The 13,777-nt window shown below is 46.6% G+C and overlaps 1 protein-coding gene across 16 annotated transcripts in view; it reads left to right on the top strand.

Moving 5' to 3' along the window:
- Positions 1 to 13,074, top strand: part of ATXN2 (ataxin 2) — a 62,321-nt gene extending 49,247 nt beyond the window's left edge. For 9 of the 16 annotated variants that reach the window (XM_083514150.1, XM_083514148.1, XM_083514143.1 and 6 more), the window contains 7 exons: positions 1,078 to 1,262; positions 1,519 to 1,651; positions 5,280 to 5,333; positions 7,595 to 7,740; positions 9,148 to 9,375; positions 10,955 to 11,126; positions 12,325 to 13,074. In XM_083514150.1, coding sequence (XP_083370276.1) covers positions 1,078 to 1,262; positions 1,519 to 1,651; positions 5,280 to 5,333; positions 7,595 to 7,740; positions 9,148 to 9,375; positions 10,955 to 11,126; positions 12,325 to 12,353 — 947 coding nt within the window. In that variant the 3' untranslated portion in view covers positions 12,354 to 13,074. The remainder of the gene's footprint in view (positions 1 to 1,077; positions 1,263 to 1,518; positions 1,652 to 5,279; positions 5,334 to 7,594; positions 7,741 to 9,147; positions 9,376 to 10,954; positions 11,127 to 12,324) is intronic. The other 7 variants (XM_083514146.1, XM_083514145.1, XM_083514154.1 and 4 more) reach the window with 1 other exon arrangement.
- Positions 13,075 to 13,777: the final 703 nt, after the last annotated feature.

Below are 13,777 nucleotides of genomic sequence, written 5' to 3'. Positions count from 1 at the left end.
GATTTTGCAGCACTGAACAGGCAAAGTTTATAGCAGCATAGGGCCTGGTGCATGGGGTAGGCAAACTAAGGCCCGGGGAGCCAGATCTGGCCCAGTCACCTTCTAAATCTGGCCCACGTACAGTCCGGGAATCAGTGTGTTTTTACATGTGTAGAATGTGTTCTTTTATCTGAAATGCATCTCTGGGTTATTTGTGGGGCATAGGAATTCCCCCCCCCCAATATAGTCTGACCCCCCCCCCAAGGTCTGAGGGACAGTGGACCAGCCCCCTGCTGAAAAAGTTTGCTGACCCCTGGCCTTGTGTCTTGGCTCCAGTTCTAAATACTTGAATGGATGCTTTTAAGCATACTTAAGGCTGAAAGATCCTATGCACACTTTCCTAGAAGTATACCCTCTGAACACAGTGCAAACTTACCCCCTCAGTAACATGCATATGATGGTACTGAAAGAATGTTTGATTAGCTCCTGTACCTAATGATGAGCAGAAGCAACATATTGACTTGCCATGCCAAAGGCTTGTTTCTTCTGTTCGGCTTTTACCTAAAGGAAGCTTTTATGCATACAGTTGGGCACAAAGCTACTGATTCTGAAAGCTCCTCCCTGACATCAGAGTGCTGTGTTTTAACAGGATTTGACTGTTGTTACGGGCTCTGTTGGTCTTAGGGAGAAAAAATGTAATTATGCCATTCTTCTGTATGGGAGGAATGTGAACCTTGTATGGGTTGTCTCTGCCCATCTCTCCACAGGCAGGAAGTTAAACATTTTAAAAGTAAAATATTTTTGTTGCACCAGAGCAGTGTTCCAGTATATATCGGCTAATGCTTGGATAGTCTTTCTGTGTTGCCTTCTTTCTGCCTGAATGATAGCCCAGCCTACTCTGAGCTGACCTCTCTCTCCTGTCACCTTAAAGCCTGCTCACAGGGTGAGATTCTTGAACCCTACCAGCAGCTGATTCCTCATCTCCATTTGGCTTCCTTGTGGTTGCCATTGTACCTAGCTGTACGTAGAAATGTTGGCATAGGTTTATTTTGGGGGGGAGGTGCTTTCGTAATGTGCCCTTTCCCCCTTCTTTTGCAGTATCAAATATGCCCCAGCAACGGCAAGACCAGCACCATCAAAACACCATGATGCACCCTGCCTCCGCTGCCGGGGCTCCTATTGTCGCTACGCCACCGGCTTATTCAACGCAGTACGTCGCCTACAGCCCCCAGCAGTTCTCCAACCAACCTCTCGTTCAACATGTGCCGCATTACCAGTCTCAGGTACGCCTTCAGCTGAGCTCTTTGCAGCTTGAACGGTGGGATTAGAATGGGTATTTTGCCACGCTGCATAAGTGGTGATGCAGTGCTTGCATAGCACTTCAAAAAGAGCTACGTGCTGCCTATGGTGATACATCCAGGGCCATTGTCACATGATGCCCTGTGTACATGTTTGAGGGGTGGGTGTGTACATTTTGTACCTGTGAAAGTACCTGCAGGGACTTACTCCTTCCTGTTCTCTTTCTCATGCTTAATGCAGCACCCCCACGTCTATAGCCCTGTAATACAGGGCAATGCCCGGATGATGGCACCACCGGCACACCCGCAGCCCGGCTTAGTTTCTTCCACCGCTACGCAGTACGGTGCGCACGAGCAGACCCACACGATGTATGGTAGGACACTTTTTAATGAGTTCTCTTTTGAAACTTTGAAGGATCTCGTTCTTAGTGGCTTGCCGAGAGAACTGGAACGCTCTGTGTTTTGAAATTCACTGAAACCCGTTTGGATACCGGTATAGTAAAGAGAGATTGGGAGAAGGAAATGCAATTGTAAAGCATGAACAGCTGACTTTTCTGTCCCAGATACCTCTTATAAAACAGTATATCACAATTTCTCCATACGCTGCCACCAGCAGCCTTTTAAAGGGCCCTTATTTATCACTGGGGACCGATTCACTTATGTATGTGTCCACTTGCATGCGTGACTGAGCTAGTGTGCATCATTAAGCACCGCAGAGCGAATATTTGTAGTGCTGCTGTGTCCATTCAAATGTACTACTATTCCGCGACATGAACCATTTTGTATTGTTAGGGGATTCTTAGCACCTAGCTCTACTCTCAGTTGGCACTCAGAATTTGTGCCAAGGATTTGAGGCATGGCCTCCATTCACACAGGCGCTGTTTTGGGCGTGAATTTCCTCTTCTGGGGTAGTGTTTGGGTTATGTGCCTGCAGTGCTCAGTTGATTCCTCGGCATGAACTGAGATGTGTCTGTCTTTTGCCTCCTCAATACGAGGCCCATTCTGGCTTGGGGGTGTCACCAAGCGTGGGTTTTGCACACTGATGGCTTCCTGTAAGCCAAGGATGACTTCCTTGTGGGCTGATGGCATTAAGTGATGCTGAGTGTTAAAAATGCCCCTGTTGCAATGTGGGATTGTGCCCATTTTCAGAGATTATGCTAATATTCTTTGGGGCAGCCACTAAAGGGCTATGTTGTTATGCTGGACCACACAGGAGGACTCACAGGTAAAATAAGCTTAATTCTTCTGCCCTTTTTTGTCTGGAGTGGAAAAGGCAAAAGTTGAGGAGAAACCTCCACTGCTGTGTTTAGTCAGCCAGGTCACTCAATAGGAACACCAAGGTTGTCCTTGCTTTGCAGTGGATTTACGGGTTCTCCTTTTCGAGGAAAGGATTGTGGCTTGGTGCCAAGCACCTGCCTTGTACGTGGAAGATTCCATTCCTGGTATCTGCAGGCAGACCAGAGGAGGGAAAACCCTAAGACCAGGGGTCTGCAACCTTTAAGACAAAAAGAGCCACTTGGACCCGTTTCCGAAGAAAAAACAACAACTGGGAGCCGCAAAACCATTGTGACATTTAAAACAAAGATATCTCCGCAGCCACGATCTGACAGCGGGCGGGAAGGTGACGTCGGGACGGTGCGTGACTAACGCACGCACCGCCCCCATGTGATGTCACAGCCAGTACAGTGCCCGCCACAATGAGGAGTGTCGGGGCGCACAATGCGCCTCCTCCCTTCGCTAGTATCCGCCCCGGAGCCGCAGCAAAGATGTAAAAGAGCCACATGCGGCTCCGGAGCCGCAGGTTGCAGACCCCTGCCTAAGACTATCAAGATCTACCAGTCTCTGTAGACAATAGTAAGCTGGATAAACAGACTCTGTATGAGGCAGCTTCCTAAATATTAATAAAAGTGGGGAGGTCTCTGTAGAACACTCCAGGCAGCTGCTGTGTAGCTATTAAATCTCCAGTAGGGGTTCTCCCGTTCTTCCCCTTCATGTGTGAGGCAGGTCTTGAGATTTGTCACCCAAGAGTAACTTGGGGGTTTCAGCTGGCTGCTTTAAATTGTTATCAATTCTAACACAGAGACACCCCTGCTGACCACTGGATGCTGTGAGTGAGCTTTCCCAGGCCCAGCTGACCAGCCTTGCCCTCTAACCTGTTTGCTGCAGATGACCTGGAAGCAGACTGACCCGTTTGGGCCTTTTGCCTTCATGGACGTATGAGCCCATTGGCCAAGAGATGAATGAGCCCAGGCACACAGCTACTCAGTTTCTCCTTTTTGCATGAGCAAACATACCAAGAAGTCTTCTGCTAAATGTAGTTTCCTATTTCATCCAAACTGGGAAACTCATTTATTTATTTGTCAAGCTTTCTATACTGCTTACTTGACAGAGGATCTCTCAGTGCTTTACATTATACTCAGCTTTGGAATGAAGCCAGCTTCAAATGATGGGGGTTGGAGGCAGAAGGCTCATTCACATCTTGGCTTATTAAACCGAGATACAATCGTCTGAACACGACCACTGTTTCCAGTTTGTCACCTTGCGGCCACATTTTTTACCAGGATGAATCCAAATACTTAGTGCTCAGTGGTTTTTGTTAAGAAATTTCCTGATAGTTTTCTTTTAGTATAAGGTGGTGATCCTGGTTAGTGACTGGTTGGATTTTCTTGTCTGGCTTGCACCAACTTAGCTACCTGTAGCAAAGAAAGGAAGTTACAGTGGTGCCTCGCAAGACGAAAAGAATCCGTTTTGTGATTCTCTTCGTCTAGCGGTTTTTTCGTCTTGCGAAGCAAGCCCATTGACGGATTAGCGGATTAGCACTATTAGCGGCTTTTAGCGGCTTATCTGCTGATCGGATCAGCTGATAAGCGGCTTAGCGGCTTAGAAAAGGGGGGGAGGGGAAAAAACCCACAGGAACTCGCAAGACATTTTCGTCTTGCGAAGCAAGCCCATAGGAGATTCGTTTTGCGAAGCACCTCCAAAACGGAAAACTCTTTCGTCTAGCGAGTTTTCTGTCTTGCGAGGCATTCGTCTTGCGGGGCACCACTGTATTGTAAACCACTCTATGATTCTCAGATGAAGGGCAGTATAAATATTTAATAAACCATCATCATCAAGAGTCCTTGGTTCAAACCTTAGCACAAATGTATTGGTGTTCACTTTTCAATCTCAGCGTCCCTCTCCGTCTGAATCATAGGTATGACAATACTCTCCTGTCTCACAGGTTTGTTGTAGAGATTACTGAGAGAATGTGTGTGAAATACTGAATAAATGTTAAGTGGAGGTATACTGTTCCCTTTGGCCAGTTCTCTAAAGACATAGCAAAACTGTAATCGGAACGCTGCATTGATTTGTAGCACCTCTAGTGCTCTATGAAACTACATCTAGCAAAGAGAATGAATAGGAATTCATTCTATTAACCTTTGCATAAACGTGTGTATATGTCAGCAGTTGCTAATTGCTGAACTTCTGTGAAGATGGAAAGGCTTGTTTCAAAAGTCTGGTAAACCAAGATAATGTTTATTCACCAGCTTGATCCGGATTTTGCTTTGTATTTTATCCAGTATTTTTCTGTGTCTTATTCTCTCTCTAAGCTCTCTAGTTTCCTGTCTCTGCTAAAAAATAAACAAACAAATTAGTATGCTGAACTAAGCAATAATTGGGGAACTGGGGCTCTGCATCTTGGGGAAATCCAGTTTTCTGGGATTGTAACTGGTGTTTTTCTCTTCATTGAAAATCAGTCAAAGCACTTTTAATCCTTATTCTTCATGCTGTGGTTAGTTAATGGAATGTAAAATACTTTAAAATAGTGGACATTTTAAAATTGATGAACACCAGCTGAAGATTGTATGTGTGATTGAATATCTCTTTAACTTTTTTTTTTTAATTGCAAATTGGTTTGTGCATGAAAACAATGATTGACTTAACCTTTCCAGAAGACTGGAAGTGGTGCTCTCATCTTGTGGCACACGGCTAATTTCCCTTTCTATTTCCCAAATTCAGCATGTCCCAAAATACCCTACAGCAAGGAGACAGGTCCTTCTTTCTACTTTGCCAGTGAGTTGGGGTTTTTGTACTAACTTTGATTTGCACAGTAAACAACTTTGAAAGAATCTGTTGGAGAATAGGCTTGTTGAACAGATGTCTTTGCACCAAACCAAACCTAATCAGAATTAGGAAAAGCTTTTCTGTCATTGAGAAATCAATAGACTCATGGGACATGTAAAGGATGAAACTGTCTGAGGAAGATTACCATAACAGAAAAGGTAAGATGACAGCCAGCACTAGGTGAAAAGAGTAAAAAATAAGTCCAGTTATGTAGAGACTTGGTTGACGTGTTTACTTCCTCCTTACATTTCCTTGAAACCAACATGGTCTACTGCCCTGTGAAGGAAGGGTTGTCTTCTGTTTCAGTGGTCCACAATAAAGGGTACAGAATTGGTTGGTCAGAGATTTGGGAAAGGAAGATTCAGACTTTTAGGGGGTGGGAGAAGAAACCTGAAGGGCAAGATTGGAATTTACAGGGCAAGACATTCCCCAAAGAGTTGGAATTGTGACCCCTGGAAGGCCTAACCCATCTATGAACCCTTGCAGACAGAATGCTGAAAGTTTGCTTTAACCACAAGAGCTAGAAAACTTCGAAAAAGCCTGAGGTTTGAGCTGAATGAAATTCAGTGTTGGATTTTGCAAGACAGTTGTGGTCGCCAAGGCCCCTGGATCTTTTAATCGAAAGCGCTGATTCCCTTTTATGTATTTGAGTGAACGCAAAGATCCATTGTGACAGAATGACCTACACAGCCAGAGCTGTCAGCTGGAGGAGGAGGGCTCTTTATTGCACAGCAGAAATCAGGAGCTCTGTGTCTTTTGGGTATGGAGTTGTCCCAGGAATCTGCTGCTGAACTGTTCCATTTGGTCAGAGGGCTGTAATGCAACCACATTGGTTTGGTGCATTGAAACTCTTTCAACAAGTCAATTTCCTTTAATAGATCTTCCTTTGCAAAATGGAGCCCGCTGTCTGTCTGTAACATCCGTTTACATTTGCTTCCTCTAATTCAAATGAAGGTCTCTTTTGCCGTCTAATTGTGGTTATGTTTACCTTCAGGCAGTTTTCACACTTAAAGCACTGACTCTTCCCAACATCATCTAAGTGGGTGTTTGATTTGGGTGGCCTTTCCCTCCCCTCCCTGCCTTTCTTCATTTCCTACTGCCTTGACTATCCACCACCCCTCTCCCTTTTAGGATTACAGTTGCAACTTGCAACTTCTACACATTACCCTTCCCTTATCCCAAAGCATTTGCTCTTGTTTCTGTTTCCTCCTTCCTCTTGCTGACATATTGCAGTTTGCAAAGAACTAAGTGCCATGTTACCCTGCTGTTCCCATTTATGGCAGGGGGCAAGGGAACTAATTATGTAGCTTATCTATCCTGTGAAAGGCAGGTGGTGTTCACACTGGATGTATCTTCCTTTTGCATCTGCTATGGGAGCTGTAAAGGCAGATTTTAAAACTTGGGTGCAGGTTCTGGGTCCCCATCTTGTCTACAGTAAGCCTTGGACATGCTTCTCTGAGCTCTGAATGTGACTGCCCTGAGCTAGTTCCTCCAGTTCCTGCCAGCAAGATAATCTATTTTGGACTGAAAAGAGATCACCAGCAAGTCCCATTTCTTCTCTGTGGGTTTGAAGAGGAAATGAAGAGTTTTAAGGCAAGGATGGGGAACGTGTGGCCGTCCAGATGTTGCTGGCTACTAGCCATGCTGGCTGGGCCTGATGGGAGTTGAGTCTTGCAACATCTGGAGGGGCCCACAGGTTTCCCCTCCCTGGTCCATGGCCAGACTTGTATGCTAGGGAACCCAAAGGCTGCATGCAGTATGAAACACAGTTCTGTGACTGGAGCCGTGTGTGTGTGTGTGTGTGTGTGTGTGTGTGTGTGTGCGCTTTCCCACCCTGACCCAAATAAATTTGACTTTTGTGACAAGAGCTTAAGGTTAGAGGAAGCCTGGAGCCAAATGGCCATTTTCAGCAGGAGAGGATTGAAAAGCCTCTCAACTCTCACTGAGCCTGGCACGTCACTTCTACACAGTCCTCACGCACCCTCAAACATTCCCTTGCAACCATGCAGGTTTTAAAAAATGTGCTCTGCAGGCTGCAAAAGTGATGCTGAGTCGAGGGCAAGTCCCAGGTTGCTGGCATTTGTATTATTTCTAAATGAAGGAAAGAAAAGCAGCTATTTAAAAGGGAGACACCCAGAGTTGGGGGAGTCCTATGTGCTGACTCAGCTTGGCATCCGTTCTCAATTTCCTTTCCCCTCTTTTCTTCCTAGTTTCCACCGGTTCCCTTGCTCAGCAGTATGCCCATCCCAGCGCCACCCTGCATCCGCACCCGCCGCACCCACAGCCTTCTGCCACACCCACAGGGCAGCAGCAGAGTCAACATGGGGGAAACCACCCAGCTCCCAGCCCAGTGCAGGTAAGCGCTACGACTGGCCATCTGTGTGGCAACAGAGAAGCAGGTTCCTGCTCTGCCGTAGTTTGGCCCAGTTGCCTTTGAGACCCTGCATTCATTGCCTGGAGTCTGTGCAACCAGAGCTGACCGCTCTGGCCGGCATGCTGTCATGGTAGGAACCATATCACTAGTTCATTGCACACTGGAGGCTACTATTTTCCACTGGAAAAGAAGCTAGCAACTGGGATTAGCCATCCTGATGGATGCAAGCTTAATGCAAGTCAGAAAGTTTAGGCAGATAGTTACATTTCTTAAACAGCTATTTCTTAAAAGGTCCCATGGCACTTGTATTTATGAGTAAAATACAAATGTTCTTTCTTTAGCCAAGAGTATTTGTACCCTGCTCTTCATTAAAAAAGGCCTCTGGCACAGCTTACGAACAGTCCGTTAAAGGAAAAGTTCTCGCTCACCGGCTTGCAGTCTAAAACACACAACACAAAAGCAAAAAGCGACAGGGAGGGAAGAGGGCGAAAGCACACTTGGGCCCCCATGTGATCTGCAGGAGTGGAAACTGTTCAGCAGCAGGGAGCACAAGATGGAGCTGGCTTTTCACTAGAGCTACTGAAACGAGCTCTGCCTCCCATCTCACCCCCTGAGGCAGCCTGTTGGAATAGCTGCCATCAGGGTGACAAAGTCTGACGGAGCTGGCCTTTCAGTGGAATTGAGAGAATAAGCCATTGTTTATAAATTCATAAAGTACATGGGCCTTCTGGCCACTGAAAAATACCCATTACAGCATAAAAATGACGATCTGCTTTTAGTTCATTTAACACAAAAAGAAGTAGCAGCTTGGAACATCGAGAACAGAATAGTGATAATGCTTAGCAGGCTTCAGTCAGGCTTCAGTCAGGATGTTCTTCCATAACTTTAGCAGCACCAAAAAGCAGCCTCTGGATCTTTCCTTCTTCTGAGTGTGGCTTGAATCTGTAGCAGAACCTCTGAGCTGCCCTGGTGGATTGTAAAGGGAGAGGCATGCACCTGAGGTTCCTCAATCCATAATGCTGAATGTGAACATGGAAGTCAAGCATGTTGGATTATGCAACTTTTTTGCTGCTGGGAAATTTGCCTCTTCCCAGCCAGGTTTCCTTGCTGTTGCCAGATTGCCATGAGGTGGAAGGAACCCTGGCAAAGCACTGTATTTTGCATTCCCAGCATAGCCTGAGAGCAGAACAAGCGTTTTTGAGGGCAATGCTTTTTTTCAGCCGGAACTCACCGGAGCTCAGTTCCGGCACTTCTCAGGTGGGCGCCATTGCCATTCTAAGAGAACAAGGGAGGCGTTCATGGTGAGTTCCGGCACCTCTTTTTCTAGAAAAATAGCACTGTTTGAGTGTAAATATTGCCAAGCCATTGCTATGCTTATGATTTCTTCAGCACCATCAGCACCAGGCCGCCCAAGCTCTCCACTTGACAAACGCCCAGCAGCAGTCAGCCATCTACCACACTGGTCTTGCGCCAACTCCTCCTTCCATGACCCCAGGCTCAAGCACACAGTCTCCTCAGGGCAGCTTCCCTGCAGCTCAACAGACGGTCTTTGCCATTCATCCTTCCCACGTCCAGCCCGCCTACACCAACCAACCGCACATGGCCCATGTCCCCCAGGTAAGAAAGACGCTTGATGTAGGCTGAGGTCCAAAGAGTGCTCTCTGTTCCAGGGAGGAGAAGACTGGGGTCGGGGAGCCATTTCTCATTAACATGGGCTTATAATCTCAGGCTGCTTTGATCCTGGGAAGGACATGGGTGTGTGTCACACCCTTGTGCACCAAAGAACTGTTCAGAATGCCTGATGAGTATTTATGCACACAGAATAATCTTTGTCCAGCAGGAGGTGCTAGCGAGGGATCCCTGGACTATGGGTTTCTCAGGGTTGCCCATGGTAGACATGGTCACCTGAGTACTTCCCTCTAGAAGGCAGGCAGAACAGGGCATGACATTGTGCACCTTTTGGGCTAGAGGGTAGACAGTGGCGCTGCTGCTGCTGCAGTTGCTTGGCTAAAGCTGAAAAGGTTGGGCATGGCGGTTGAAGGGTGGTGTGGGTCCTTGGCCCCCTGTTATGGAAGCGGGCTCTGAGTGCCACAGAGGGTGGTGTCCTTCCTGAGGTAGTTAGGAGTGAGAGAGATCCTTGCTATGGAATTGGTGGTAAGTCAGTGAGCTTTTGGGTCTGAGGCCTGAAGACTGAAAAAGGTTCTTTGCAGGGAAGTCTGAAGCTGCCCTCAACTGTACACTTAGATTTTGTGCTCTGCCCCCCGAATGTGTCCCCTCCAGCTGTGAATGGCAAGCCAAGTGCTGCCTCCCTCCAACTGGCTACTTAACAACATATTTTGTGCTGTTTCTAGCGGTAAGGCTGTCGTATTCCTCTGAGAGGGGAGCCTAATAATAATAATAAATAATAATAATAATAATTCATTATTATTTATACCCCACCCATCTGGCTGGGTTTCCCCAGCCACTCTGGGCGGCTTCCAACAAAACACTAAAATACAATAACCTATTAAACATTAAAAGCTTCCCTAAACAGGGCTTAATAATAATAATTTATACTCCGCCCATCTGGCTGGGTTCCCCAGCCACTCTGGGCGGCTTCCAACAGAACACTAAAATACAATAATCTATTAAACATTAAAAGCTTCGGTGGGGTCCCGGCCTACCCCCTCCCCTGCTGAAACAAACCAGCTTTAGTGCCATTTCTGGGATTCCTGTGGTGCTGGCTGTGGGCGCCCCTCCCCTTTGTGGCCTTGCTACTAAAGAGCTGGTTTGACATCAACTGATAGGAAGTGCCTACAGAGGGTAGTGAATACTGCACAAGATATTATGGGCTGTCCCATGAATCCGCTGGCTGACATTGCGGAAGAACGTTGCCTCAGGAGAGTGAGGAAAATTCTCAGGAATGATTCACACCCTGGCCGGCACTTTCTTGATCTCCTGCCCTCAGGCAGAAGATATAGAAGCATGATTAGTCGCACCAACAGGGTAAAGAATAGCTTCTATCCGTGGGCTGTTAGGCTGCTGAATGAAAAGATAACAACAGGGCAACTGACTTTCGGGTTTGGTGGGTGTGCGTCAGTAAACGAGGGGAATTAAGACTAAGAGAGCTGAGTGGGGGGTGGGGGTGCTCGTGTAATCTCACTGCATACAAGTTGTACAAGTGACAATCAAGTATTTCAATTTCAATTTATTTCAGGCCCATGTGCAGTCGGGGATGGCTCCTTCTCACCCAACCGCCCATGCTCCAATGATGCTTATGACAACCCAGCCACCACCCGGTGGGGCCCAAGCCGCCATTGCGCAAAGTGCACTACAGCACATTCCAGTTTCAACAGCGACACACTTCCCCTACATGACGCACCCTTCAGGTGAGCGGAGTGTGTGCTTGGGAGCCGCCGCAGGTCCCAGGAGGGGGGATAAGGGAGAGAAGATGAAGGTTGTGTGATGTTGAGCCTGGGCTTGGGAGCGCAGGGGGGGGAGCTCAGGTGGGTTCCCCTGCACAGAACAGGCACAACAAATGCTCTTAAAATGCCCTCTCCCCCCACAACTGAATCGTTACTCCCTTCAGGAGCAGTCTTTATTTCCAATCATCATCATCAATCTTTATTACGGTCCAGAGACCCAACAAATCGTTACAAAGCAATACACGATTCATACAGCCTACCTCCAGGTTAAACAAGGATTTTGCTCAGAATATAGGGATCATTGGTTCTTGCAACCACCGATAAAAACTTTGCCACTGCTAATGTTCTAGCATTTGTCGGGTCTTCCAATAGGAACCGGACATAGTGAGCCTCTGATTTTCCCGGGAAAGGTACCAGCAAGGGTAGTATCAGTTCAGCCCTGGCTTGCTCGTATTTTGCACAGTGCAACAAAATATGTTTTATGGAATCGATGTCTTGAGCACACGAGCAAAGTCTGTCCTGCTAGGGAACTCCTCTCAACCTGCCATCCAACACTGCAGAAGGAAAGACGTTTAGTCTGGCTTTGGTGAAAAGCCTTCGATGGTTTTATTTCAGAGTGAGGATCCTGTGACCTCCATGTGTCATTGGACTGCATCAGCCCCAGCCAGGGTAGCCAGGAATGAGGGGCCAGGGGACTGGTAGTTCAAGGGGCCTCTGGAAGACCACAGGTTCCCTACCCTGGCTTCATGGATACACCCAGCTGTGTTGTGAGTCTTCCCACCTCCTGGCCTTTCCTCTCCCAGCACCTTAAATGGCAGCCTTGGTGTTGGTGCCTACACTTGGCCCTTGGCAGACTAGCCGTCCTGCTCCAAAACCCAGTCATGCTCATGCTTATTAAGAAAGCCTTTGCTGTGCCATGTTTTTTAAAAGCACCCGCCACCAGGTTTTCCACGTGTCGTGTTTTCCGTTCCTCTTCCCTACTCCTGCCACCCTGGCCCATGAGCAAGAATATGTGTTGCAGGTGGATAAAGGGCACGGAAGTGTTTTATCTGAGAGAGACATCTCTTGTAGTAGCTGACCTGCTTTTTAAAATGCCCTTGGTAGGATTTGGGGTCTTTATCTCGTGTCTCAACTCATTCTTCTCTCTCTCTCTCTTTTCCAGTACAAACCCACCATCAACAGCAGTTGTAAAGCTGACCTGGAGTAACTGTGAGGCTGGATCCCTCTTCGTTTCTTTCTTTTTCTTTTTTTTTTTAGGCCAAATACCATCCTTCTCCTGCTTCTACCAACTTGGAAGCACAGAAACAAAAACAGAAATCAAAACAAAATCTAGTATTTCACTTTATTTTTGTTTCTAAGAGGAAAAAAACAACAACCTTGTAACATCCAATAGGAATGCTAACAGTTCATTTTGCAGTGGGAGAAATTCGGACTGAAACAAAAGGCATGTAGAGCCCTTGTGGGACGATTCCATAATTCCATGTGTTGTGTCAAAAAAGGAAAACAAAAAAAAAGCCCTGCCCCATTTCCGCTTGCAGATAAAACTGGAAAAAAACTATTTATTTTTTAAAGCAACCCTTCAAAGTCACAAATTCATCAGCTAGAGAAAGACGTAACGAGAGTGATTCTTGCTGCTATTCTCACTAAAAAAAAAAGAAATTAAATGAACATAAAAAGAAAATCAATACCTTTTACTTCTAACTAAACTTGAAAGAGGTTTGAAAAAAAGCAAGTTCTAATCGTCAAGCAGATATGGATTTATTATTTATAAAATCATGTTTGATGATGGGGGAAAGCCGCCGTCGCAAGGCAGCGGTGTAACTTTTAAGTTAAGAGGAAACTTTTACTTTGTAGATAATATAAAATAAAAACTTTAAAAAAAATTAAAAATAAAAAAAGTTTTAAAAACTGACCTTTTTCTTCTGGAATCTGTATGCTTCACCTTGTTTCCTTTACCTATTTTCTGGTTTAGCTGTTCACTGGTGCATAAGATAGGCAGAGAGGCCTTTGGACAGGGGACCAAAAGAGGAAAAACTGAAAAACATCTGTCTTAAAGGGTGGCTTCTGTATAAATGTGTGACTTGGGCCAACAAATGTGTGCTGGCAGATGAAGGGATGGTGGTGCTTCAGGCCATTAAAGCATTAAGCCTTCTCCAACCTAGTGTCCTTTGAACTCATTCCCTAGCCAGCATGCTTGGAGACGAATGGGTAGTGTGTTCCCAACAACATCTGGAGGGCACCTGGTTGGGGAAGACTGCATTGGAAGTAGTTGAGCCAATGCCGATTTTCACAATCTTAACCAGAAACAGGGAAGCTTAGGCATGGTGGCCAAATGTGGCCCTCCAGACCTGGTCCTTGGGCCCCCCACAGGCCACACCCCTCACTGGCCCTGCTTCACCCCCCCATGTGTTTTGGACTGCCTGGAATGTACCCTTGAACTCTGATGACACCTCTTGCTTGCCTGGAAGAAGGATACTGAGGAGTGTGTATGGAAAGGAGCATAGTCTGCAAATGGGGAAAATTGCATGCTTTGCTTCACCCACCCATGTGGACCTCGGAAGGTTGCCCAGAACGGAATGCGGCCCTCAGGCTGAAAATGTTTCCTCACCCCGATA

This window comes from Podarcis liolepis (assembly GCF_965112155.1).
Source record: "Podarcis liolepis genome assembly, chromosome: 7".
Taxonomy (NCBI): domain Eukaryota; kingdom Metazoa; phylum Chordata; class Lepidosauria; order Squamata; family Lacertidae; genus Podarcis; species Podarcis liolepis.
The sequence above is the reverse complement of the archived record's forward strand: the minus strand, read 5'-3'. Positions and strand labels throughout refer to the sequence as shown.